Below are 27,946 nucleotides of genomic sequence, written 5' to 3'. Positions count from 1 at the left end.
TTGAACATAGGCTCATTGCTTTATTATCTCTCTCTATGCCCTCCTGAGCGTGTAAAGCTGATTTTAACGCATTTTTAAATTTTTCGTAATTAACAAAAGTGCGCACATTACTATGTAAACTAGTCAATGGGGTAAGCAGTTCAAAAATTATAGGGAGGTGATCGCTGCTAGTTCCGGAGTCTACAGTCATCCAGGAGGTGACAAACATGCTCGAGGTAGCAAACGTAAGATCTAGGGCAGATCGCGACTGACCCCGTACGAAAGTATGTGCTCTCGAATTTAGGCAAGAGAAATTATTCATTAAGACCCAATCCCACAAGCGTTTTCCACAAGTGTCCGTTCGGAAACCCCACGATACATGATGAGAATTAAAATCTCCCACCAGTATGATGTTCTTCTGACTGCGAGCAATAGAGATAGAGCGGGGAAGTACGTGTTTAATATAGAAAAAGGTGTGCAGCCAGGGAGTATTATATCCAGTGCTAAGATTTCACAGTCTGGGGACATTATCTGGTATGCTATAGTAGCTCTATGGCAGATTTTTGATGACACAAACAAAACTAAACCACCGCGTCGAGATAGGCGATCCAATCGAAAACATCGGAAATTTTTTAGATGAAAAGTCTGACCAGCAACAAGCCAAGTTTCCTGTAAAACAATAATATCTGGAGAATGGAACCAAGGCAAAGGCGGTGGTCGGCGCAATAAGATGACCTCCGATTTCTGGCGTTGAGGCACCGCATGCCATGCTCGCCTCAGTCTGTCTTTTTGGGGTTGTTCAGATTAAAGGCTAATGTCTAAATTGCAGGCAGGCTGTCTTCAGTTGAAATTTTTCCTACGACGGGGTAATCACTTGTCGAAGGACAAACACGCACTGACACACCATCAAGGTAGGAATTTCGGCTGCATATTTGCCGTAAGCATCTCTCTACGCTGAAACCACAAGCGATTCCCTATACGAACATGTGGTTTTGAACAAACAACAGACGAAGCAATACTCGTACACATTTTCATAAATGTTTAATACAGATGGTTAGTGCAAAGGGGAAGTGTCAGAAAGCAAAGCGATGTAGATGTCAAGTCAGGCGTAGATATGGGAAGATGGCGTCAGGTGTGCTATATGAATGCATAGTTCTTAAAACGCACACAAACGCACCAGTACAGGAGATATCTGAAATATGCGGCCACCCGTTTCTCGGCGTGCTAAGTTCATTTATGCAGTACCTCACTTTTTTGAAAATACCCAGAACAGTACAAAGAAGGAAAGAAAAAAAAACAACCAAATAAAACAAAAAAGAAGAAAAACGTCTTAACCTTCTTGCAATTTCAATTCTGCGATTCCAAGGGCGCATGAGAGCAGAGCTACTCCTTGTGCGCTTGATAAGCCTTCGAACGCAGAGGAAAAAAATACAAAGAAAAACAAGAACAAGAAGCGTATTTGTACATTAACTCGAATGAAAGTAGTGTCGAGTATTGGGAGCCTCGATGCGCATCCTATGACCGAATGAGGAACCGCGCCCCTTGGAAGCCCATGCTCGCTGCCTACAGACAGACCCTTGATGGTAGCGGAGCAGTTCGCTTTTGCTCTTAATGAAGACGTGGGCAATAGTTGGCTGCAAAACAGCGACTGGCATATCAAGGAATGGAACGAATCTGCGTGACCAATTCCACGGACCACTGCTGAATAAGGACCGACTGTGTCGCCTGACTTTCGCGAGGCACGGCTTTCCTCGAGGATAAAATAATGCACTCATTCGTTACATGGAGGTGACTTCAAACAGAAACTTATACGAGTCCCGTGCAACTAAAAACTTCCTACCCCGATATACACGAGAGCGATGTGTGCAAGCTATGCAAGTCTGTTAGAGCCACTCTTCAACACATGTTGTGCGGATGTGAAATATAACCAAAATAAAATGGAAGTGTCCCCAGAAAATCTACGGGCGCGGTGGTCGGCCGCGCTGCTCAGCTCAGAACTCCAAGACCAACTTTCGGCCGTCCAGCGAGCCAAGGAAGCCGCACGGGAGCAGCAGCTCCCAGTGCCCATCTAGGCGGCCCCAGGCCCGGGCCTCCCAATCGCCGGATTCCAAATAAAGTTATCACATCACACATCCGTCAGCGTTGTCCCGCTAACCTCCAAAGAAAGCACTTAAACTCAATAACGACGGCAACAGTGAGTATATCGCTCGTTACAGTGTGACAAAGGGAGTAATGCAGCTTCCGGCCATAGTAAATTTTTCGCACAGTATCAAAAATGTTCCAAGAGCACGGGTGAGAACCCCACAAAGCATGGCTGACGGTGACTACATCGACAATACACGATTGTCTGTAGCTGAACGCTTTCTTAGCGGTCCACAGAGTAAGCGAGTGAGCAGCCATAATATGTCTGTGCTACATGCTATTACAGAGTGAAGAACATATACGTTCCAAGCATTGTGCGCAGCAAGAACAACATCTGTCGCAAATCTGATGGTGACTGCACCCAGGAATTTCACCGAACCGGAAATATGACACGCCGCTGTTTCAAAGTGTTAACCAAATAAAGAATGAAGAGCAAAATACACAGACATTAATTTAATTCACGAGCGGAAAGTCTGCGCGGCACGGACAGCATTTCCAGCCCCGCTTCCAGTACAAGTTCAACCTGCCGTGGTGACGTATATAGTGGCTATGGCGCTGCGCTACATTAGCCCGAAGGCGCGGGATCGAATCCCGGCCTTTCTATATTGGAGAAAAATGCAAAAACGCCCGTGTGCCGTGCATTGGGTGCATGCTAAGGAACCCCAAGGTGGTCAATCCTTCACTGCGGCATGCCTCGTAATGAACTGGCGGTTTTGGCGCGTAAAATCCCGGGATTTAATTTAAAGTGCAAGCACCGCATGTACAAGCTGCTCGCGCCGTTCGGACAAGGCACAATAATTTGCAAAAGCGCTTGCGTGTCCTCAGAATCTGTGGCCAAAGCTTCGCGTGTCATCCACCCAGTCACCGCCTACGACACACGGTCAAGTAACGGTTTGCTTATCCGCACCGGGGCGTCATGCACAACCACTGAAAAGGTGGAGGCAACGGAGACAGCTGAGACAAGCCATGGACGCGTCACCACGTGACCAAGTCTGGTGGCGTCCGCAGATCGCCCTGAAAAGGTCCCATACACTCTCGCACAGTCGTGGCGAGTGGACGTTCGATAAACGTCAAGGGTTCGCCGAACATTACAAATCCATAACGAAGATAGCAGGACAGGCTGGGGCAGTATGACTCACCTTATGATATAGCGTCAACTTCATCGAAAGGTGATCCAAGCCGCGTTCTCCCATTCTAAACACGAGTTGCTTTTTGACAAACATAAGAAGTATACCGGTATCGCAACAAAACTGTTTAAAAAGGAAAGCACGGCAGGCTGAAGATGAATACCACTCAGCTTGGTATTGGGCATCAGTTTCGTTCGAAAGACGGTTAAGTGTGCATATAAGTCTTAACCGGGCTGCAAGGCTGAGTGAGTGTACCCTTTTTGACAAGCAAATGACAATTGTTTGTAAGAAGTCCAGACACAAGCAGAGTATTTGGCGCTCTGCTGGTGAGTAGACTTTGGCAGACATCAAAGGTACACCAACCGCATTGCAAAAGTGTCATACCAAAGGAACAAGACAGGCTGTACCAATATTGCCGAAAGAATTTCGAGCAAACGTGTTTCTCCTCGCGCAGTCAACCCGTCGTCGTCGTCAAGCCCCCTTGGCGTCTTTGCGCTCGGACGTGGGGGAGGTTTTCGACGAACTCGGCTAGCGAAGAGTACTTGAATAGCTTCGTCTTCCAGCGGCCAATATCCCACCAGAAGGGTGTCTCGAATTCGTTCATGTCGCTGCCAAATCTGTGCTTGTATAGCCAACGCAGTTCCTTGGTCACGTAGCGCAGCCATAGACGGTTGGTGAGAGGGTGGAATGCGCGCCAGTCGTTCCTGTACCAGTAGCAGTTTTTTCACAGTGTTAGAAAAGATCAAGCCATCCTATCAAAAATAAAACATTAATTCAATAAGTAATATTCTTTAGGAAAGGAAGAAGGAGAGGCTGTGGGCATCGAAACGGTTCCACCTCAAGGCTGACGGCTGAACTGACTCGCGGCCACGGTGACGATTGTAATAACATGAAAAAAATGTAGGCAAGGGACAGAAAAGTTGATATGAAGCGATAAAGAAACTGTGCGAGGCGGCACACGGCGTTGGACCACACTGTTTTGAAAGTTATGCAGGTCAGACCCGGAGTGCTGTTTGTGTCATATGTACACGCTCGAATGTACAATGTACACGTGCACGTAGTGCGTACATCACAGTACATACGTGCACGCTCGGAGCTGTCTGCGCTGTACGCATTGCGTGCAGGTGTACATTGTACGTGTGTGTGTGTGTGTGTGTGTGTGTGTGTGTGTGTGTGTGTGTGTGTGTGTGTGTGTGTGTGTGTGTGTGTGTGTGTGTGTGTGTGTGTGTGTGTGTGTGTGTGTGTGTGTGTGTGTGTGTGTGTGTGTGTGTGTGTGTGTACGCACGCACGCACGCACGCACGCACGCACGCAGACGCGTACATTGCTTGCAACTCGATGCCTACAACCCTTCAATTCTGCCTTCGTCAACCTTAAGAACTTCCGTACAACTCATTTTGTTAGGTGACGATATGCAAAATATATCAAAAGAGATGTACACCTGTAGCACTTCTGACAACGTAATATAAAGAGGATATCGGGATACAGGCAACAAGTCGCTTTTGCGCTGTGTCTCTAATGAAGTCATCTTAGCGCCTCTTCAGTTTAGCACATTTCTCATTTAGTAATGATTGTGTTGATATTAAAATTAATACATATGTGCGTACGGTTTATTCTCAACGGGAATCGCCAAGTGATCAAAACTTATAGCAAACGCAGCGCTTCAAGTTAGCCACGCATGAAGAATTGTACGCAGATTTGACCCAAATGTTGAAACTTGAGAAATGAAGCTATCGCGAAGCGGTTAAATAAATGCCACGCAATCGATTCTATTCTGCCCAGCGTTTTGCCTCGCAGCGATTACCTGCCTACCACAGCAGACGGCAAGACGCGGAAAGCCCCGAAACGTTAGTCACGTGTCCGCGCGTTACACAGTCTACGGCATGGGCTCGCTTTGCTATGACACAGTACCGGGGCCAGGGTCAGCGCGCTACTGGAGATTGTGACATTGTGCAGTCGTGTGCTGTCCTGCGGGTAAGCTACTCGACAAGACCTCAGTTGCACCTCGCTGCAGCCACCTTCGGCCAGAGCTCGGGGGAGCTCGTAAACAAAGCTTCGTTTTAAAACACTAAAAGCAACTAATAAATGGCTAGGGGAAGCGTTAAGCAACTGATACCTATATAAACGGGTCTAAGGGTTCTCCGTGCCATAAACAGCTCTGCGGGATAGAACACTGAGTGCGTGCTTCTTTTGAGTGCGCGTCGCGCTGTATTTACAAACGAGGCAAAATTCTACGACGGGCTTGTAACTGCCCCCGTCGGAAAGCTCGACGAACTGTCCACGTATTTCTATCAATATTTTTATGTCGATAGAAATATGTCATAGATTATGTCAACATATTTTCTATAGGGAAGTTGTGGACGTGCGTGTTTACCCTTCTTCTCGGCTAATGCCCGTGTAGCTTGTTCAGGAATCTATGAACCGCGTTAGAACAGAGGAAATAAGCGCGTGTCAGCGACATTTGTCCATGGAGTATATGCGGTGCATACATAAAAGGCGTGGACAGATACACAGGGATAAAAAAAGGAAAAAAATTGTGGCTGCAATGATAAGCTGTAGATGTTAGCCTGCCTGAACGCCTGCTGTGTCACTTCAGCTGTAGGACGATAGTCACGGAACACACACAGCGATCACACATACAGAACGCACACTCGCAGACATACACGCTGCACGCAATAAAGCTAAGCTTCAAAGTAACAACGAAGGCGAGATGCCCTGCACGAAGTCCAAATGGCATTTATTAGTACGCTAACTTGCTAAGTAAATTACGAATGCCGAGTACCGAACGACACACCGGAGCAGTTATAAACAGTAAAAGCAGCGAGACAGGAGCTGTAGATTACCCCGCTGTTCCTACTTATTGTAAGGTCAGTTGGTAACAACGTACAGTCGCGAGTAAATGTTTGCAGACCACGGCATCAGGAAAAAATGAAGATATCTTCTAGAGCAGCTCCACGGGCTGGAATCTGTTTTGTACATTGTATTAGACGAAAACGCGCGCGTAGTTCGTGCGCTATTAAAAAAAGACACGCTACTTTTGGTCCACAAACTTTTGCTCGCGACTATAAGGCACAGGAAAGTGCGTATATTACCTGATTACTATCTTCATATTAATGTCGACGTTGAGAAGGTGACGCTCCATCGGCTCGTGTGAATCGTCCTTGATCACCGTGAAGACCGGTGTGTCGCCTGCGACGACGGAAGAAAATTAGCCTCAAAGAGCAACAAGTACAAAGAACACCGTTTATGTCAAGTGGTAGTTCCCCAGATCTTAGAAAACGAAGTTTCGAAGGACGCATAATTTTTTTTCTTTGGTACGCTTGCTGCTGTAATTCGCCCGAGAAATGCTGAACATGTAAAGAGTTCAATGCCTGACCTGAAGTACCACGAGCGCCGCATGTTAAATAAAGAATGTAAAAATTATAATCGAAAGGGCAGAAGTACAAAGGAGGCTTTAATGGAGTTCGCTCACTCAGTCGGTCGGTCGATCGGTTGGTCGGTTAGTCATTTGGTCTATCTGTCTGCCTGCCTGCCTGCCTGCCTGCCTGTCCGTCCGTCCGTCCGTCCGTCCGTCCGTGTCTAGCTCGTCGTACCATCGCGTCTCGCCATCGTAGACATCATGGCGTTGCGTAGTGCCGTCATGGTCACACTGCCCATATACAATCGTCATCATTTGAGAAACGTGATCCAATTGCCTTTCCGTCGTCGACTCACCGTTCGTGATTCATCGATGTCATTCCTATTCCGTCATTCCATCGTTGTCATGCTGTCGTGAATTGTGATGATGCCAGAGTTATCATGCGGTGATATATGTACCGGGGCCAGGGTGTTCACCTCGCAATTTAATTACTGCAGTTTAGTATGGGCAACGACAACGCGAACTAACATAAATAAAATAGTTGCATTACAAAAGACACTTTTCCGACACATTGCTAATATTGAAGCCCGATCAACAACAAAAACATTATCGCAAACATACCAAATCATATGGGTAGATCGATACTATGAATATCGTTTTTTACAAATATTTTGCAAGGAAAGAATGGAGAGATTTTCTTACATCACTAGCGACCTTGCTGCACTATGACATACCTATGCATTTAAGAAATCCTGAACCTTGGCTTGTACCAAGGTTCAGGATTTCGCACCGAGTATAAGTTGCAATCTATTAAACCCAACTTGCCGAAAATTCTAAATAATCATGTTCACGCTAATAAATTCTCTCGTAAAGAGTTGAAGATGTGTTTCGTTAACCTATAACACATATATTCATGTATAACGATGCATATTTATTTATTTATTCAAAATACCCCGAAAGGCCCTCATTACGAGGGTATTACATGGGGGTCTATGTTTTTTCTTGTTTGCCTATTTGTTTACTTGTATAAAAAAAGGCATCTTTTTTTGACATATCCATTCATAAGCATGTAACTCAGTTTTTTCAATTTTATGTTTAGTTTATGTTTAGTAAACTTCTGCTTACGTTCTTTGTACTAAAAAGTTATTGTTATCGCGTTGCCATGTATAACGCCTCCTGGGTCCAGTCAAGCTGCTGACGGCAGCTTTTAGCCCGGGAGGACGTTTCTAGTCTGTACTAGAAGAAGAATAAAACTTGAACTTGAACTTGAAAGGAGTGAGTTCTGCGACGTGAAAGATGCTTATGAGGTGGGACATGTTAGTTACTCGACATGAATGACCGTTCCGTGAGTGTATAGAAATAGTGCTTTGAAGAAAGGAAATGGTGTTCTTACGCTGTGCTCTGCCCTCCCTTACGGGATGGAGAACATATGAATGACAATCGGATGGGATGAAATTGGATAACACTTCTCAAATGATGACCGTGGTTCGTGGACAGTGTGACCACAGTGGCATGAGGAGCGGCACACGGAAGGACCGGCACACAGACCGAGCGGTCTGAGTTAACGCCGTTGATGTCTTGAAGACAATGTCTTATAGCGAGCTAACCTCCGCGTTTCGTATCGGGCCACTTCCTAACCTCTTTAGGTGGCCGATCTTGAAGATCGTGCCGCCTGACGATATCAGATGGTTTGTGCTACTGGGTTAATGCCCTTGTCCCCACTGGTCGCCTTGGTGTTCCAGATGTATATGTGTGCGTACAGGTATTTGAATAGATAAATAAAATTGTTCGAAGGCGGGGTTAGAACAGAGGACGTCTAGCACAGAAGTCCGATACTGTAACAATTACGCAACGGACAGTTATTTCCATTTCACTTAACCGCACTGCAGGGTAGCAAACCGGACGCTCGCCTAGTTGACCTCCCTGCCTTTCCGTTCCTTGCTTTATATATCTGTCTCTATTGCGGGTGCTCGTGCTGTCAGTGCAACGACGGCGCTACCTCGTTCCAAAGCCTAATCGAGCGTTCTCGCCTGCACTCTGGCCGCGAGACTGACCATCGCTGAGACGGGCCGAGGCGCCGCCCAAGATGCAGGCCTCCAGAAACCACGTCTCGATGACATAGTCGCGGCCGCGGATGGTGTAGCGGGAGGCGTACTCGTGCGTGTACTTGACGAGCACACGACGCAGCAAGAGTGCCCGGTGTTCGAATTGCAGTGCCTCTTCGGCCACGGCCAGGGACATCGCCACCTGGTGCAGGACGCTCCAGAGGTTTAGCGGCCTCTTCAACTGTAGCGCAGGAAAAGGAGTTTGAAGAACTAAATAGTTTATGCTGATATAATAATCTTTCATATCCCAATTCCTTCTTTCTTAATTTTCCGGAATGTTGATTATAGGCATTTCCAGTGTAGAATTATGATTGAGCCGTTTTAAAGGCTGCAAGTTCGTTTGTCTTTACAGAAACACGGCGCGAGCACTGAAGAAAAAAAAACAACCTGCAGCATAAATATTTAGGTCAGACTGGTCGTCGTTATTACAAACATTAATTGATTGAATGACATCTATGGAACACGATGCGTAATATCATGTTAATGAAATGAAATACCTGTCACAAGTAGATGTGCTTGCTGTTATTAAGTTGAGGGCCTTCTGGTGTTAGATTCAACACTAACAGCAGTGACACCGATAAACTTGTCGAAACTCTCTTCAAGCCCCTCCTTAATATATTGATTTATTGGTACATTTTTATCTCTACAGTCGGAATATTCAAAAGTAAGTTGCACCTTTATATGGAGACTGCCACTGAAAAAAAATACAAATATAATAATCATCATCATCCCGGTTACGCCCACTGCAGGGCAAAGGCCTGTCCCATACTTCTCCAACTACCCCGGTCATGTGTTGATTGTGGCCATGTTGTCCCTGTAAACTTCTTAATCTCATCCACCCACCAAACTTTCTATCGCCACCTGCTACGCTTCCCTTCCCTTGGAATTCATTCCATAACTCTTAATGACCATCGGTTATCTTTCCTCCTCATTACATGCTCTGCCCATGCCCATAGCTTTTGCTTGATTTCAGCTAAGATGTCATTAACTCGCGGTTGCTCCCTTACCCAATCTGCTCTCTTCTTATCCCTTAACGTTACACCTATCATTGTTCTTTCCATAGTTCGTTGCGTCGTCCTCAATTTAAGTAGGAACGTTTTCGTAAGCCTCCAGGTTTCTGTCCCATGCGTGAGTACTGGTAAGACACAGCTGTTATACAATTTTCTTTTGAGGGATAATGGCAACCTGCTGTCCATGATCTGAGAATGCCTGCCAAAGGCACCCCAGCCCATTCTCATTCTTCTGATTATTTGAGTCTCGTGATCCGGATCCGCTGTCACTAGCGGGCCCAAGTAGATGTATTCCTTTACCGCTTCCAGTGACTCGCTACCTATCGTAAACTGCTGTTCTCTTCCCGAGACTGTTAGGCATTACTTTGGTTTTCTGCAGATTAATTTTTAGACCCACTCTTCTGCTTTGCCCCGGATGGGTAAGAAGTGAAAAAGGCCACAGTTCCACTTCTCCTTTTTTTTTTCATTTTCGACTCCAAAATCTGGTGTCGGTACGTCAGCGTGGCGTGGGAGATTTGAATTTTTCTTTCGAATTCATTTGGTATGCCTCAGTAAAGGTTGTCGAAAGTCGCTCTCTTTGGGTCATGTAGGTGACATTCTGTATATTTAACGATAACAACAAAAATAATTTTAAAAATCTGCAGGCACGATTAGACGCCATCCCAATTGATGACGTCATGGCACCTTCACTTGCCCTTGGTTCTTTCTGTCTTACCAAGCCACCAGGCCTATTCTCACTGTAAGACTGGTTTCTGACGTTAAGTAGAGGGGTGATTTACTGATTCAGGTCGACCCAGTCTTTCTTTGAAGTGTCCCTGAAATGTTCGTAGAGTTGAAAAACGCGTTCATTAGAGACAAGCGCTGCAGACGACAATGCTACGTCACCGTGCTTCTTGCTGCACGTGTCACTGCATCGTGGGGACCGCTGATTTCACATTATGAACGGAAACGTAGACTGGCCGGCCAGAGTCAAAGATACCGCGCCCAGTACTGTGTAATTTTGTCTCACAGCAGTTAATGCAACCATTTCTCGAAGGAAAATACATTTTGCGGAAATTTTTGTTACAGCGATTTAGAAAGCGCGTTTCGTATACGGAAGAAAGCTTAGTTCGGACTTGGCGCTTGTCCCGTCGTTTTTTCTGGAGTTCTGGTCTTTCTTGCGCTATTAACGTAAACATGCATTGACGGAGGCGCTTTTGTCAATCTCCCTTCAGACAGGCCATATACTTCTCAGGCCGGCCGGATATGCCTGTAGCCTTTTCAATAGAAAAGCACCACGCAGACGGCGTTATAAGGATAGCGTTAGTGAGAATGCGGAGGATTATTGATGTGGTATAAAAGGAACTGTCAGAGCGCGTTATGTCATTAGGAGCGCGCACCACTAAACACATACTCACTCTGTTTCAAACAACGTATTTGCGTCAGCTGCTTGGCAACAAGCTGTCAACCGCGGCTTAACAAAGATGCGGTGGCTCTGACGTCGAATACAGTGCAGCCATCCCATTCAAGAAAAGAAGAGAAAAAAACAAACTCAGTGCCCTTCCACTCTGGTCCAGCACTGCACTATCTTCGGGATCGGACCACGTGTGGGGACTGCTTACGCCTTCGCCACCTCTGCCGCGGGTCGGCCGGGCATTGCACTATCTTTGGATATTTTTCTAGACGCGGACACGATAGTGGGGAAAGTAGCCCTTAACAGCTTCGCATTAAAAGTCTGATAGAAAATAACGGCGTGAATTAAAACTGATAGTAATACTATTACGTGTGGTGAGCTTTTCAATAGGTATTTGGCAGTTATTATTCCGTAAAGCACTGAGCAAGAACGATGTAAACGAGAACAAGAACGACCTCAACGAAGTCGTCCATTCTTGCAAGCATTCATCGCAGACATGAAGCTTGGCTATTCGACAAAGCTTCTGAGCGGTTATAGGGGGCAGGACTGTTTTGCCGAGGCTTGCGGTAACTGGCCGGAAAAGCAAAAGAGCTGCGATAGTGCTCAGTCTCTTCTTAGAACGTGCTTGCTGCTACTGTTCGCTCGCCATGGCTTTGTCGTCGGCTGCCCCGTCATGCAACACAGTTCAGACTGACAGCTGGGCACCAGGGCCAAGATAAAGAGCGCACTTGCAAGCGAGAGCACATCATTCTGGTCTAAAGGGCGAGTGAATTCCTCATAAACCACGCACCCACCTCGATCTTGTCGAGAGGAACGCCTCCGTATGACATGTGCCAGACCAGGTAGGCTCGAGGTGTTTGAACTGCGAAGGATATGACGAAGGCTCAGTACTGACATGAAGATACGTACACTGGCTCAGTTAGTGATTTAAGTTTCGAGATTTATCTACATAGATATTTTTTGTATTTGCGACCACCCGATGTCTCCTTCACAACTTTAGGAAAAAGCGGCTGCTCTAGATGGTATGATTTACTGCCTCCGATACCGTTTTGCTGAGATACCGCAACAGCTGCCGTTAGCCAAAATAAGTGTGTGTGAAAACGTTTATTGTACTGAGGTCCGGAGGCTCGACTTCTCAAGCCAAGGCGGGCCGCTCCCACGTTGGCACTGTCAGGCCAAGCCTTTCAGCGACATCATGGGCCCTCTGGACTGCCCTTAGTTGGTCCTGAAACAATGGGCTTTGAATCCTTTTCTCCCACTGTGTCCATTCTTCATCGAGGTTGGGGAGAGTCGCGGGACACCCCGCCAGCATATGTCTGATTCCAATTATGCCATTACAATCATTGCATTCCATCTTAATCTCCCTCTCTGGATATATTTTATTAATGGTGTACGGTGTGGGATATGTACCCGTTTGCAATAAACGCAGTGAGACTGCCTGAGCCCTGTTCAGTTTTGAATGTGGCAATGGGAATTGTCTGCGTCCTAAATAGTAATGTTTGGTAACATCATTGTACGTTAATAAATGGTCTCTGGATTCCCTCGCTTGATGGTGAACGGCTCGGTTGTGACTGTCACGGTTAGCAAGTCCTCGTGCCAAGTCATGAGCAACCTCATTGAGGTTTACCCGAGTCTCGTCCACTTTCCCCATATGCGCAGGAAACCATCGGATTTCAGTTGTCATAATCACAATGTTTTCAAAAAGTTTAGCTGCAACTCCAGCTACGTAGCCTTTATCAAAACACTTTACAGCGGTTTTCGAATCACTGTAAATGAAGGCCCACTTATTACTCCTGATGGCTAGAGCAATTGCCGCTTGTTCCGCCACCGTGGGGTCCTTGGTAAAAATCGTGAGAGCGTCTTGCAACTTCCCTTGATAATTTGATACAATGGCCGTATAGGCTTCTTTACCGTTCACCCAGGCGGCATCAACTATAGCTGCCAGTTGGTTCTGCTGCTCTATTTCCTTCAAGAGTGCTTTAGCTCTTGCCTTTCTCCTTTCGACATTATATTCTGGATGCATGTTTCTGGGGAGAGGGTTGGTTCTGATCTTGCTCCTAACTTCAGTCATTAATTCTACTTCAGCCTCTATTGGACTCCTCGATGTATTCAGTTCTGCACCTATTGCCTGTAATACGTTCCTGCCAGCTCGTGACTTTGTCAATCTTTCGTGTTGCGCTAGCTGTTGGGCCTCCGCAATTTCTTGCATTGTATTGTGCACCCCTAGACTCATGAGTTTGTCGGTTGCAGCGTTACTGGGTATACCTAGGGCTACTTTAACGAGCTTCCTGAGCATCACATTAAGTTTGTTAAGTTCTGCCTGCTTCCATTTGAATAATCCAGCCACATAAGTGAAGTGACAGAGAGCAAAGGCATGTATTATCCTCAAAGCGCTGTCTTCTCCCAGGCCTCTGTGTCTATTGGTAATTATCCTTAGTAACCTAATGACCTCATCTGTTTTATTCGAGATATGTTGTATTGTTCTGTAGTTAGTATTGTTTCCGTCTATGTGATACCCAAGAACCTTGATTTTTTCAACTAGCCTGATTGCGGATCCTTCATGAGTATATAAGCACACTCTTGGCTCATCTTCCGGAATGTAACCTCTTGGTTTACGACCCTTTCTGCAATGTTTAATGACTAAGAGTTCTGATTTGGATGCCGAGCATTTCAACCCCATGGCTTTCAGTGTGTTCTCTACAACGTATAAACTTTCCTGTAATCTGTTCTCTGTCTGTCCTATATTGCCCTTGGCACTCCATATGGTTATGTCGTCGGCATATATCACATAACGTATACCCTCAATTTTCTCCATATTTCTTGCGACATTGGACATTGCTAAATTGAATAGCATGGGTGAGAGCACAGCCCCTTGTGGAGTGCCCCAATTTCCCAAATTCTTAGCTTCTGATTTAAGCTCACCCAGCATGAGTTGTGCAGTTCTATTTCTAAGAAAGTCCTTAATCATGTTAAAAAGTCTCTTACACAAACCCATCTCCGAGAGAACGTCAAGTATTGCCTTATGCTTTATACGATCAAAAGCTTTTTCCACATCCAATCCCAAAAGAGCTTTCGTATGCGCTGGGCTAGCCTGTATAAGTTGATGTTTGATCAACAGCATAGCATCCTGAGTTGACAGCCCTGGACGAAAGCCGATCAGGTTGTATGGGAGGATCTCGTTCTGCTCAACGTATTTCGTGAGTCGATTTAGGATGACATGTTCCATAGCTTTGCCTAGACATGACGTTAAGGAAATAGTAGCGCGATCGTTCCAGTGCACGTGACCTTCCATGCACCGAGCGTCCACCCGCCTCATAGCGCCGACTGAACAGTCTGAATCGTCATGCGCTTCTTGTGCACCTTCCACTCTGGTATGTGGTACTATTGTAAATGTAGACAAATCTCACTGTGCCAGACGACAAACCGGCTTTGAGTCTTCCTTTCTTTCCTCACCCGACTCATTTCCGTCTCGGCGCTCATCATGTAGCGTTCGGGCTGCTTGTTCTCGGGCCTCGAGGAGTTCTGCGGGGCATTTGTCGAACACGCAAGTGACGCTGCGATGAAAAAGGAAACGCAGATACCACGCATCGTGAAAATTCATGTTCAATAATGCGAAATGTTCGCCATACAACGCACGCAATTAGACGTTTGACCTTTCGATTTGTGCGTACCTAACTTCCGCTGTCGAAACCCCGCGTTAGGATATACAAGCAGACTGACTCACACCTTCTAGGCACTTGGCTACATGGAATGCTCTCGTGACGCGAGCCTTTTTCTTACCTCTTGAGTTCGACGAAGCCCTTCGTGAAGAAGTCCAGCCTGTCTCTTAGCGCTGTGAGCCTCCTGCAGGACCGGAATACAGACGCCGAGATAAGAAAAATCTGTGACGTTCCTGCATGATCTCACAAAGAAATGTGTTGGTGACAGTCTTTCTATACAGCAGGCGTACATAGTACAGACCTGTGTTTGTTTTAAACGCGTAAGCACTTCTGTGCTTACCCAATGAGAAAACCGTACGTCCGTTATGTAAGACGATCGTTTGCAAGACAGAGCCCGCACCAACGAATGATTTTTGCTTCGTGCTGACTGTCCATTCAACGCGAAAACACAGCGCTCACGGAGCTCTCAGCAAATGCAGCACACTGCCAGTTTCGCAGATCGCTTTCAAGGTCCTCGCGGCGGTGCTATTGACCCTTTTCGCGGAGCAGTTTGTTCTAGAGAAACGAGATGGCGCTTTGGGAGGTGCGCCGCATGTCGCCTCAGCGAGAGCGCACAAGTACGAAACCATTAACGCCACAGAACACCTGTATTACCGCTTCCACCTTGCTTCTGTGCGATCAGGTGTCCGAAATGCAACTGAGATTTCGCTAAAGCACCGTGCTCCAATCATGACGGATTGCATCATGTGGATTGAAGACTTCTGCAGTAGTTGGCCGCAAAGATGGTGACTGGTATACTAAGGAATGGAATGTATCCGAGTATCCAACTTCGCGGATCGTTGCTGAAATTTTCCGTACGTGTTACTGGCACTTCCGACATGTACGGCTTTCCTCGAGGATACTGAAATTTGCTCATCCGCCAGCGTTGTATCACTAGCGCTCTAACAAAGTGATTCTGCCCCGGACCGTCGACACGGGCGAGTGCCGCTCGTTAAACAACGACAAAGGGAGTATCGTCCATTCATGTCGTAGTTCGTTTCGCGCGCAGTATCTACACACATCTATTCCAACTGGCACGGCATCTTACGCCCACTCTATCGCCAAAGCGGCAATAAGTCAGCGGGCGCATAACTGAATATTTGCGCGCCGTATATGCACAATAAATGCACACACACATTGTAAACGTGGGGGCAATGGAGGCAGTTGAGGGAAGCAATAGACGCGCGCTACCACGTGATCAAACATGGCAGCGCCCACGGGATCGCCGCGAAAAGGGTTAATACGCGTGCCGCCGGGGGAGTACATTTCGGCAGGGTTCATAATGGTCCGATGCGGATGGATAATTCGCAAAAGGGCGATATCGGTTTATCGTGATCGGAATGTCCACAGAGCACCTTGCACCGCCGCCAGCATCGCTCCCTGACGCCACAGCGCTGGCGTATGCCCTGTAAACTGCACTAAACTAAGCACAGTCGATGGCATGCGCACTCACGAGGCTATCTTCATTTCGGTCAAGAGGCGATGCTGCGACTCTTGCGTGTAGCCGAGCTTCACCACCTTGAGCACGCTGTCGCCCGTATAAGTCTGGATGCGGAAGACCTCCGAGTTCTTGCCCTCGGCAATCTTCTCGAACTTGTCTTCCTCCTTTAAAACACTTGAGAAGTGAGATAGAAAGTAAGTGGCCAATGTGTAAGACACAATGGAGGAAATATAATTTTAGTTTACCATTCCTCACTGCGCTGTCAATTCCAACACCCGCGCGCTTTTTCTTGTTATATTCAGAAAGAAGACTTCACCATCAAAAGAAAATTCTCCGTACCCCCTCCAAACATTCTGAAAATTGGTCTTCCAAGTAAGCTAATCAAGTGAACTAGCTGGTAGCCTGCAAACGAGCAAACAAGGAGCTGTCATTGTAAGGAAGATGAATGTATCGATAATTCGAAGCACTAGAACAATGATTAACGAAAAAGTAGAAGTTTTGCACAAACGACGAAATATCGATTGCGATACCAAATTAGTAGACAGCTATACGAAGTATTGATAGTAGCCTTATCGGCCGTTAATTAATGTGACAAGCATGCTGTCGCGTCCGTACTGGCAAACATAAGCTTATATCACTCAATGAGCACCACGGACTCTTGCTGTCGAAATGCTAGCATGAGGAAGGAAGAGCGGCCACAGCAGCGAGCGAATTGACCTTCGTTCTGCATCTCGCTTCAAAGCGAACTCAGCGGCGAGAACTCGGCAGACACAAAACTATAGGCTCTCGGCGCACCTAGGCACGTACTAATCCCAGATCACTTTCAAGTTACGGCCCTCGTGGCCGCCGGTGTAGGATTCTACACCGGCCTATACCGCCGTATAGCTTTATACTTGCTTGCTATCACAATCGGTGCTTCGCCTTTCGGGCGAAGCTGTGACATTTTCCTTTCTTTCTCTTTTCTTTCCCTGCTCTATGTTCCGCTATTGACAATGCAACTCAACTGTAGTTTTCTGCGTGGTTACACATTGCCTAGTAGAGGAATCTGAGTTCCTATCAATCGGTTGATTCCGTTTTTTACCGAAAGTGGCCTTCAGTAGATCTTATGGAAAACAAATTGAATCGTATTGGATTGAAATATATATGTATTTAATTTCTCTATCTGGACGATCTTCTGACAGTGTTAAGTGGGACACCTTTCTGCATTATTGTTCTGCAAATAATAACCTTATGAAGCCAGCAGAAATGAAGCCAAGAAAAGCACAAGAGATGTTATTTGTAGTTTTATTTGAAGTGTAGGAATGATAAATTAAAGCGAAATCAGAGTGGATGAAAAAAAACAAAAGATTGTCGTAGGTAGGAGCCGATCCCACAACCCGAACATTACGCGAAGCAAATATTGATCGTCGCAGCACAGTAAAAAAATAAATATTGTTACAGGAGAAAGTAACTTGGCTTCAAATAAAGCTATGTCAATGAAGGAAAAATACATGGAAGATAAGAGTTAGTTTTGAAGCATTGGCTAATGCAACAAATAAGTGTTTTGTTCTTATGAAGTTCCCGCTACAATTTGTATGAAGATGCGATAAAATGTTACCGAGACCGCGTACATGTGGCTGAAGAGCTGGTCGAACGTCGCGAATGACTGCTGACCGCAGGCTGCGAGCAGGCTTGCGAACGCTTCGTCTATGTTCGCAGACAGGTGCTCAGAGCCCTGTGGGCAAGAAAAGCGTTTACAGGGTACGTTGAAAAGCAAAACAAACACGGAAGCAAGCAAGAAAACAAGCAAAAAACAAAAAGATAGATAGATAGATAGATAGATAGATAGATAGATAGATAGATAGATAGATAGATAGATAGATAGATAGATAGATAGATAGATAGATAGATAGATAGATAGATAGATAGATAGATAGATAGATAGATAGATAGATAGATAGATAGATAGATAGATAGATTGGATGAGTCCCGAACCACTTTCTTGTGATAGACGAGAAGAAGGGGAACAGAGGGCGCAGGAAGAACAACTGGCCGCACGCCTAATGCGAAGCCTAGTCTTCGCATTACGCGTGCATGCGCGGATTACTGTGCTTCAAGAAGTAGAGCTTGACGCTGTGGGACGGGGGTCAGAAAGATCACCGACGATTCCCATACTGCCTAATGCGAAATTTCAGCGCAGCTCTATACGTGTTTCCATGTCGCGATATAATGAGACATCGCACCGATCACCGCACCGACTGGTGCGCGACGCAGTATGTAGACCGGCCACACAGTTGCCGCTTCCAGGCAACTGCAGCTGATGCGACCGTAATCTTAACCAAAAAGCGCTTGCGGTGAACGCTATGCGCGAAGGCGACCTTTCTGGTTCTATTTTTCCCCGCGCAGCCGGTGCCGTCGCATCCGAGGGTGAGTAAGGTCCCTAGATAAATAAGGATGGGCGGACATGATCGGCTTATGGTGGTATCTCAAGGTGGCTTCCACTGCTGTCTTCTTCATGCTTCCGCTCAACACCTTCTACTGGTCTAGAAGGTATTCTTCCACTGCAGCCTCCTCCTCCACTTTCTTCCCCGCTCTGGCTTCGCTCTCGCTTTCGCTGCGCTCTGCTACGCCGCCGAGGCACGCCGACGCTCAACGCTGCGCTCGAAAATGTTGCGAAGAAAATGTTGCCTTGAAGACCAACCAGCGGATCGTCGTCTTCCAGGAACTCTGTGCGAGAGGTCGAGGTGGAGGCGGTGTCGGTATCCTCTGCGTTGTCTTCAGGACGACCTTGGTATGGTCCTCCGGCTCATAGCTGACTTCGGACAACGAGAGCTCTCGTACGGTGTGCCCGCATGCGGGAGAGCCGTCGCCACTGGTACAGGGCGCATGCCAAAACACAGAGTCCCAGAAAAGTGCCGAGGGGCACGCTTTAAAATAAAAATTCTGGGGAAGTGTATCTGGCGGATAAACTACAATACCTCTGTTTTGCAGCAGTCGTTCCACACTGTCTTATGTAAAGCTGCAAAGAGGAGACACAAGGTACAGATCCGCGCATGACATGGAGTGCGACGTGAACTTCGCTATCAAAAACCACATCCCTCGAGTAGCAACGGGGTCCAACAGTTTTCAGCGTGTTCCAGCAATCGGAACAGCCACCTTTCGGACGCGTTCGCACGTCATATCGGACGCCGCGTTGTGCCATGTGCGCCGTGCTTTAAAGGAACCCTAAAGAGAAACACTAATCTGAGCTGCATTTTTGTATGACGCTTCTACGGCACTAATGAAGTTATTCAAACCGCGAAAAGAAAGCTCGTAAGACAGAAATGACGCAACAACAAAGAAATGTGGCTCTGCCGTTATATGGAGTAGTTGTAAGCATGAAATGGCTACCGGCAATGCAGATTGGTTGGAGATGATGCTAGCCACAATCTTAAAATGGGTGTGCATGTTAGCAGCGGCACACCCCAGCACCCCGTACCACACCAGTGCACAAGGTTCCATGTGGACGCGATAGTTTCCTGTCGCAGACAGACCCTCATTAAAAGTCTCGTCTCGGTCAAACAGCCGTCCGTGGTGTGCCGGACGCCACCGGCTTGGACGCTGCCGGACGAGCCGGGCGCGTCGCGGACCTAGAGACCCATGACGTTGAAAGGAGCATAGACGACTCTTTCTCAACGCCAACAGATGAGAGTCGGGCGCATAGTGCTCTGTATCCGCCTTTTGGATGTCGCTATTGGAAATGACAAATAAAAGTTCAGCGTACTGGAAGTTAAGCTTGAGGGATGTTGTGAAGATACAGTTAGAAGAACTCGGAAGAAATAGGTTATGTAACTTCTTTGGAGGGTAACTAGTCTATGTAAGGCGGCCTTGACGGTTTGCCCCTTTGATCTCGTTTCGCACTCGCAACTTGACCGGATGTTCTCGTTTCAGTGCCCGGTTAAAGCTCTGGCTTCTGGCTCAAGGTCGCTTGAAGGTTAAAACATCATGGGGTTTTACGTGCCAAAACCACTTTCTGATTATGAGGCACGCCGTAGTGGAGGACTCCGGAAATTTCGACCACCTGCGGGTCTTTAATGTGCACCTAAATCTAACCACACGGGTGTTTTCGCATTTCGCCCCCATCGTAATGCGGCCGCTGTGGTCGGGATTCGATCCCGCGACCTTGTGCTCAGCAGCCCAACACCATAGCCACTGAGCAACCACGGCGGGCGACACTTGAAGGTCGCCGTCAACGGGAGCTAGAATCATTTCATGCTTAATGTAGCTTAAAGCGGGAAGCGACGTCACCTTGTATTTTCCATATGGAAGCGCGCAGTATGGCTTCAAGGATTTCGAGGGCGTCTGCTGGTACTCAGTTAGTGTGTAGGATAGAGTTTGATACAATAAAATAATTACTAGACGGAACTCTGGTGGTAGTGTCTATGGGGGCGATAATGGGAGCAGTTGCGCCAGCGTGGGCATTATGGCGAAATACATGGATTTGCCTAAACTTCGTCATTCTGGCTTCAAACGGCTCTGTGGCTTTATAAATTCCTGATTTTCAAAAGTGTACTGCGCAGTGAATAATGAACGAAACATTAAAATTTTCCGATGGCAGGATTCGAACACGGGACCTCTGGCACAGAGGCCTGATATTGAAACGATTAAGCCAGGCACGCATGTATAGATAGGAGATGCGAAACGCGCTTATGAATTTATTGTGGGCATGCCAGTGCCTTGTTGCTAATGGCGCGTTTCGGTTATGCCACCTCGTCAAGCTAAGTCGTTGCCATTAGTAGCGATTGTGCGGGTTCGCAGCGTCTTTTGCACTTTGAAGGGTATAGATTGCTCTGAAATTTACGACAAGTAATGCACATAAATGGTAATATACAAAGCCACAAGAACGTCTGAATCCACAAGCACGAAGATCAGAGAAATCCACGTGCTTCCCATCATTCCCATGGTGGGTCAACCAACGCAGCGCCAGAGTTCCCTCTAGTATATATATTGTGGGAAACGCCGTGTAAGATGCACAAGGATCTGTTCCAAGATAGCCTAAAGTCGATAAGCTCAAATGCGATGCAATCTGACATCACCATGATGTCAAACTGCGAGAAAAAAGATGGGACTGTCATTTTCATTCTCTAGGCTAATTAATTAATCGATATTGCCTCAAAATATAAAGAAAACAGAGTTTTGAAAGAATACATTGCAGTGTAAATTGATTTAGTATCTTTCTTCAGTGTCCATTTAAAGGTTACATTCGTGCAGTTGCTATTAGTTAATGGAAACGTGCACGTTGTTTACCGCTCATCAGTACAATTGTTGGTCCGTTATCGTTCTCGAGTAGAATGCTGTCGAGTATCTGGCTCCGAACATCATTAGTTCGCAAAGGGGTATATTCGGGCAAAATGAGATCACGCTACTTGCATCGGGGTTGCGAAAACGCCCTGTTCTTAGTGGGAGTATGCTTACATGCAGGGGCGTAGCCAGGGGGGGGGGGGGGGGGGCTTATGGGGCTTCAGCCCCCCCCCCCGAAATTTTTTCGTGCTGCCATGTGCCGCCGACCAAAGCGACTCCCGGCGCCAGAAATCATGCTCGATTTTGCCTAGAATGTCCTTAATTCACGCTCGCAAAGACATTTTAGCGCGAACATTGCTAAATCGGGCTGGATTTCGGGGCAACGCCCATGCATCGGGAGTCACATATCGTAACGCAAGGAGCCCCACCGGGCACAAAATTTCAAGGGCGTTGTGAAGGCTAGCGGGCTCGTCTCGGCATCTCGTGGAGGCCGCGGAATCTACGGAGCGCTTGGATTTCAATTCTGAAACGTTGTGGGTATAAAGTTCTCATAACATTTTGATGCGAAAGGTCCATTGACATTTTCAAAGTCGTGCTTTAGATTTTCAATTCCGGAACTTCTTGGGTTTAATGCTGTTGTAAACATTTGACGCGAAAGGTGCATCGACTTTTCTAAAGTCGTACATCGGGCCATACAACGAGACAAGCCAAATCAACATACTATCAGACAAGTTGACAAAGCACGCAGCGAGGTCCGATAAGACAAAGCGTTGTGGCGGTTCATTTGTGCAGTCAGGTCACAGAAAAGAGTATGAACATTTTTTTTCACCTGCGCCGAAGCATCCATGTCAAGACTCTAATAATAATAATATTTGGGGTTTTACGTGCCAAAACCACTTTCTGATTATGAGGCACGCCGTAGTGGAGGACTCCGGAAATTTTGACCACCTGGGGTTCTTTAACGTGCACCTAAATCTAAGCACACGGGTGTTTTCGCATTTCGCCCCCATCGAAATGCGGTGTCAAGACTCTAGAGCCACCATTGTAACTAAGTTCTTATTCATTTTTCTACCTAGACTTTTATTCGCGAGGGTATATTGAGCCTCTTTCTCATTTGTTTTTCTTTTTTTTTCTCGCAACCCGCGAACTGCCGATCCAGCCAGAGCGCATGCGTTTTTCTCGTGCTGCATCGATAACCGCGGGCCGCACTTGGATGCGCGTTTGTTTTTCTCTGGCCGACTGCATTTTCGCCTGGCAGAGTTTTGGACGTTTTCTGGCTAGCAGACGAGAAAAAGAAACAATGCATAGTCGCTCGCCGCCAGCACTGTGGGGACTCGATGGATTGCAACGCGTTCGCTTTAGCGCAATCTCTCCGGAAAATTTTGTCTCGCCGGTGTAGGATAGCGAGCAGTACGCGTATGGTTTCTGTGGACCAAGCGTCACACGTTTTCTTCGATATTCCTTCGGTAGCCACACTAGGTGCCCAAAGTAGGCATTCGATTGTAGCCAACATGCTTTCCTTTGCGTTATTCTATTTCGCCGCCCCCCGCCCACAAAAAACAAAGAAGACATTGTTGCGGCGCAGCGAATTTTCGCATGGTGAAAGTTCGATTTTGTTACTTCTTTTGCGGAAAGTAATGGGCGACGGGACGCTTCAGTTGCCGGATACTATTTCATTATTGCGATAGCAGCTTTATGAAGAATCCAGGCGCATTTCTGTCGTTGCCCTCGTGTTCCGTATAAATAACGGTCAAGGGCGATAACATCGTGACCGCGCGCCGCATGCTCTATGTGCGAGTGAAAAAGTGCAGGGGGAAGGGGAGGGGGTGAGCCGACGATGGTGGCCGAGTCTTGTGTGCGCAAGGGAGAAAAGCGGGAAGGAAGCGCGCCGCCTTCCGTCGCACGCAATACATTTTGGGAGTGGAGGGAGGGGGGGGGGTGCTGTGATCTGTGAATCTGTGGTTGCGGAACCTGTTTATTTGCCTTGTTTGACGCATTATATATGGTGACTTTTTCTTAGGTACGTAGATTTATTGGTGACTTATGCGTATATTTAAATATCTTGTTGCGAGGTTTTGTGCATATGCGCAGTGAACATTGTTTCCAGTGACAATTTTTTGCCCTGTATCAAGCTGTATCTTCACATTTGTATGTTCCATTGTATCTTCGCATTTCTAATGTCCCAAGGCGAGTCAAATGAAAGTGAGACAACCCACCCCGCGCAATAATGGTTCGGTTCATTATTTTCGATGCATGTGCGTAGCACATACGCATCTACTTTACAAGTGACATGCAGAGGTGAGGTTAAATGTTCTTTAATGCGCTTATACACGGGGTTGAACATGGTTGCGTGACATAATGGAACTTCAAAAGTTGAACAGCTTGGTGTCGTGAGGTTTTTGACAAATGAAGATGTTTCCCAAAAAGAAATTATTCGCCGTATGGCTGCCGTATGCGTTGAACATTGCGTGTCATTGGCCACTGTGAAGCGTTGTAGCAAACTGTTCAAAGAAGCACATGAAAGTTACAAAGACGATCCATGGCCGGGCCAAAGCCACCGTGCAATCACTTCCAACACAATTGAAAAGGCCGTGGTTGCTCAGTGGCTATGGTGTTCGGCTGCTGAGCACGAGGTCGGGCGAATAGAATCCCGGTCACGGCGGCTGCATTTCGATGGAGGCGAAATGCGAAAACACCCGTGTACTTAGATTTAAGTGTACGTCAAAGAACCCCAGACGAGAGTGACGACTTTTTATCTGCAATTGCGACCGGGGATGACTCATAGTGCCGCTACTGCTAGCCTGAAACACTACGGCAAAGCTTACAGTGGAAACATTTGAATTCACCACTCCCAAGGAAAACAAAGGCCGTCATTTATGCAAAAAAAGCGTTGACTTCTTTTTAGATCGTTAGGGGCCACTATTGATCGAATTTCCTTAACCTGGAGAGACTCTAAATCGTTTCAGATATTGTGAAAGATCGGATCAGCTGCGTGTCGCAATTAGGAATCAAACGACGTGGAAAATTGAGCATTGGGGACATCTTGCTTCACGACATTGCCCGGTCCCACGTCGCTGATGTGGTTAATACAAAACTGGCAAAGTTCAAGTGGGAAACGCTGCAACATCCCTCATGCAGCCCACTCAGTGGCTATGGTGTTGGGCTGCTGAGCACGAGGTCGCGGGATCGAATCCCGGCCACGGCGGCCGCATTTCGATGGGGGCGAAATGCGAAAACACCCGTGTGCTTAGATTTAGGTGCACGTTAAAGAACCCCAGGTGGTCTAAATTTCCGGAGTCCTCCACTACGGCGTGCCTCATAATCAGAAAGTGGTTTTGGCACGTAAAACCCCAAATATTATTATTATTATCATGCAGCCCAGACCTGTTGCCTTGCATCTTCCACATTTGGTAAAATTTGAAGAAACTGCTCAAGGGAACCAGATTCGTGTCGGAAGATGACGTGTAGTCATTTACAGATTTTCGAGGCAGCAACCCAAGGAGTTTTATGAGACGGGAATTACGCGACTCGTTAGTAGGGCAAGTGTCTAAATACTCATGGTGACTACTTTTAAATAAAGTACCCCCTTTGTCATACATTCGCATTGGCTCACTTTCATTTGACTCGCCCTCGTATATCCTTCAGAACTCCTGCTTTTTATATGTGCTCTCTGTTTCGTCTATAATTTCGGAGCAATTACTCGCAATGCACAACCGGTGACAGCTGCTCCTGCGCAATACATTCTAACAAAGGAAAGCGTCATTGCGATTTTCCCCTGGTCGTTGCATATGTACAAAAATGTAAACAAGGTTGTTGAATGACAGACATATATATATATATATATATATATATATATATATATATATATATATATATATATATATATATATATATATATATATATATATATATATATATAGATTCCTCGACTAATTTTATAAGGAGCAGGCCGAGCTGCAAAGTGAGCCCCCCCCCGAACGAAATTTCTGGCTACGCCACTGCTTACATGGGTTCTGTTAGGGTGGCCGTTAAAATACCTAAACTAAGAGCGAGTTCGAGCGAGGGGTGAACAAAATGGTATCATGGGCATTCAGAAGGGAGGACGTAGTAGAAGGGAGCCTGCGGAGATATTTATAAAAGTCAAAGTAAAAAAAAAGGAACGATAAAAAGAAACCGTACGTGGTGGGCAACGGACGAGTCGATTTCGTCTAAAAACGAATGCTTTCTTCTCGTTCTTGCGTAAGCTTGATTCGCTTTACCTGACTTATGAGGTCCATGGCAGTGCATTCGATGAGGCAGTGAAAGCAATGCCCAAGAAGCAGCCTGGTGCTCTTCACCACAGTCCAGGAGACCTTCTTGAGCAGGAATAGGAATGCTGCGGCGACAAGTGCGAGGGCGAGGAGCATGACTGTCGAAAGGTCTGTGCTTGCGCTTCCGAGGACCGGGCAGGTGCCACCGAACACTTCTTCTTTTCTTCTTCTTCTTCGTCCTTGTGCTCCCGGCTTCTGGTCCAAACCAGCGCAATTTCTGCCCTCTACCAAGTGCGCGTGGTCTCGTGCTGCGGGGCGATCGTCTTTTTCGCGTGCCTCACGATTATACGATGTCCGGCCAGTGCAACGCAGCTGTCGCCTTCGACGAATTGCGTTGGACAAGCACGAGCTCGGCGGTCGCCACTCGGACGCTTGCGCACGCTGCCACAGGACGGGGTGGACGACACCAATCGGCGATGACGCCTTCCTCTTGGGTCCCGTCTGTCGTTTGCTTCCGCTTGTTCTTTTATAGCGAAGCTGTTTATGTGTACCCTGCGCCGTCGTTGTCGGAGTTCCCTGACGCTGTCGTCGTCAGCAATGGTTCGAGCGTCGTCGTCTCCTTCCACAGCGCTACTGCACAAACGCGCTCGTGCTGCTGCTCCCGCATTCGGCGTCGTGTTCCGGAGCTGCCTGCGTTGCCGCTCGGCATTCTATCGTAGAATTTCACTTTTCTTCTGTCGTCATGATGGGGAGGCCACGTTTACGGCCATATGAGCCATTGCTTAAGGACGTATGAACCATTCATTGTCTTACGAGACGGACTGATTTAATTTTCGAGCAATCTAACGTTGAAGAATCACAAGCGGCAATGCCGGGCGAATGTTGCTACCACCCCACCGGGCAAACTCGAGACATCTTTTGTGTTTGCGTGTAAATATTCTGTCAAGGCGTTTATTGACAGGGTACTCGAGGAGAGAGAACTCGGTGCGGTAGCCAAAAATCCTTCGAGCAGTCCGAACCGGCCTTCGTGCGTAAAGCGCTAGTGATGCGCCTGACTAACCGGCACTTCTTTATATTTCATACGCAAGAGATGCACCGGGCTAGCCGGCGCTTCTTCATCGTTACATTTGTCGACCGGAGAAACAGGCGCCATCCTGGCGATCTAAACATAAGGTAAAATGGAGGGATCGTAGAAGGGCTCGAGCCGATCTACGTGAACAGTTTCGCGACCGCGACGGCGCTGATCAGAAGACGGCGACCCAGGCTCTACGACATAGTTGACGGGAGAAGTTTGTGCAATAACACGGTAAGGTCCATGATATCGTGGAAGCAGCTTAGGAGAAAGGCAAGGAGCTAAAGGTGGAATCCACAGACAAACCAATGAATCGGAAGGGAAGCTTGGGGGGTCAGAGCCACCCCGACGAAGCTTCTGCTGTGTCTGATCTGCGGTGGTAAGACAGCGGGTGAGTTGTCTGCATTCTTGGGCATGCTGCGCAGCTTGGGAGACAGGAACACATTCTGGTGAATCAGGGTGGTAGGGTATAATGGTATCGATGGCGCAGGAAGGTTCGCGGCCGTACAGTAAGAAAAACGGAGAGAAACTAGTATTGGCTTTAGTGGCAGTATTATAGGCGAACGTGACGAACGGATGCACAGCGTCCCAGTTGAAATGGTCGGACGCGACGTGCATGTTACATGGCGAGCATGTCGCCAAGAGAACTCTTGAAACGCTCCGTCAACGCGTTCGTTTGCGGATGGTATGCGCTAGTGGTCCTGTGGATGATGTGACACTCGTTCAGAAGCGACGTGACGACTACAGCTAGGAAAGCGTGGCCTCGATCACTAAGAAGTTCACGAGGGGCTCCGTGACGAAGAAGAAAATGCCGCAGTATGAATGATCCAATTCTTCGCTATTCAATGCTATTTCAATAGCTATTAGGAAACTTATGCTCCATATTAATTTCGAATAATCCACCCATTTCTTGGCAAATCCCCCAGCGTGGGTAGGCGCCACACGCATCACAGGCTACAACAACAACAACAACAACAACAACGTCTTGGGCAGTGGCAGATGGAAGTGCAGCGGTTTCTGCATAACGCGTGAGGTGATCCACTGCAAAGATAATTCAGCGTTTGCCAGCCGCGGTACAAGGAAGTGGATGGTAAAGGTCACTTCCGACGCGATG

General features: G+C 47.1%; 2 protein-coding genes across 3 annotated transcripts in view; one reads left to right on the top strand and one right to left on the bottom strand.

Moving 5' to 3' along the window:
- LOC135906318 (arylsulfatase B-like) overlaps positions 1-27,946 on the top strand; it is a 194,007-nt gene that overhangs the window by 110,859 nt on the left and 55,202 nt on the right. The window lies entirely within an intron of this gene.
- On the bottom strand, positions 1,017-26,239 carry LOC135906315 (serine/threonine-protein kinase haspin-like). Its single transcript, XM_065437657.2, has 9 exons — positions 25,770-26,239; positions 17,862-17,965; positions 16,264-16,425; positions 14,893-14,955; positions 14,566-14,666; positions 11,907-11,974; positions 8,659-8,890; positions 6,339-6,435; positions 1,017-3,952 (listed from the first exon to the last, which is right to left on the bottom strand). The coding sequence occupies exons 1-9, from the start codon at positions 25,914-25,916 to the stop codon at positions 3,703-3,705; spliced, it is 1,224 nt and encodes a 407-aa protein (XP_065293729.1). The 5' UTR covers positions 25,917-26,239; the 3' UTR covers positions 1,017-3,702.

Source organism: Dermacentor albipictus, chromosome 5, assembly GCF_038994185.2.
Source record: "Dermacentor albipictus isolate Rhodes 1998 colony chromosome 5, USDA_Dalb.pri_finalv2, whole genome shotgun sequence".
Lineage (NCBI taxonomy): Eukaryota > Metazoa > Arthropoda > Arachnida > Ixodida > Ixodidae > Dermacentor > Dermacentor albipictus.
This window is presented reverse-complemented; position numbering and strand designations above follow the sequence as displayed.

Excerpts from the sequence above, each read along its gene's own strand:
- LOC135906315 (XM_065437657.2), bottom strand. The coding sequence starts at position 25,916 with ATGCTCCTCGCCCTCGCACTTGTCGCCGCAGCATTCCTATTCCTGCTC. Across the intron at positions 16,426-17,861 it reads GACCAGCTCTTCAGCCACAT|TGTTTTAAAGGAGGAAGACA; the intron begins GTACGCGGTCTC and ends TCACTTCTCAAG. Across the intron at positions 14,667-14,892 it reads GGCTTCGTCGAACTCAAGAG|CGTCACTTGCGTGTTCGACA; the intron begins GTAAGAAAAAGG and ends TTTTCATCGCAG.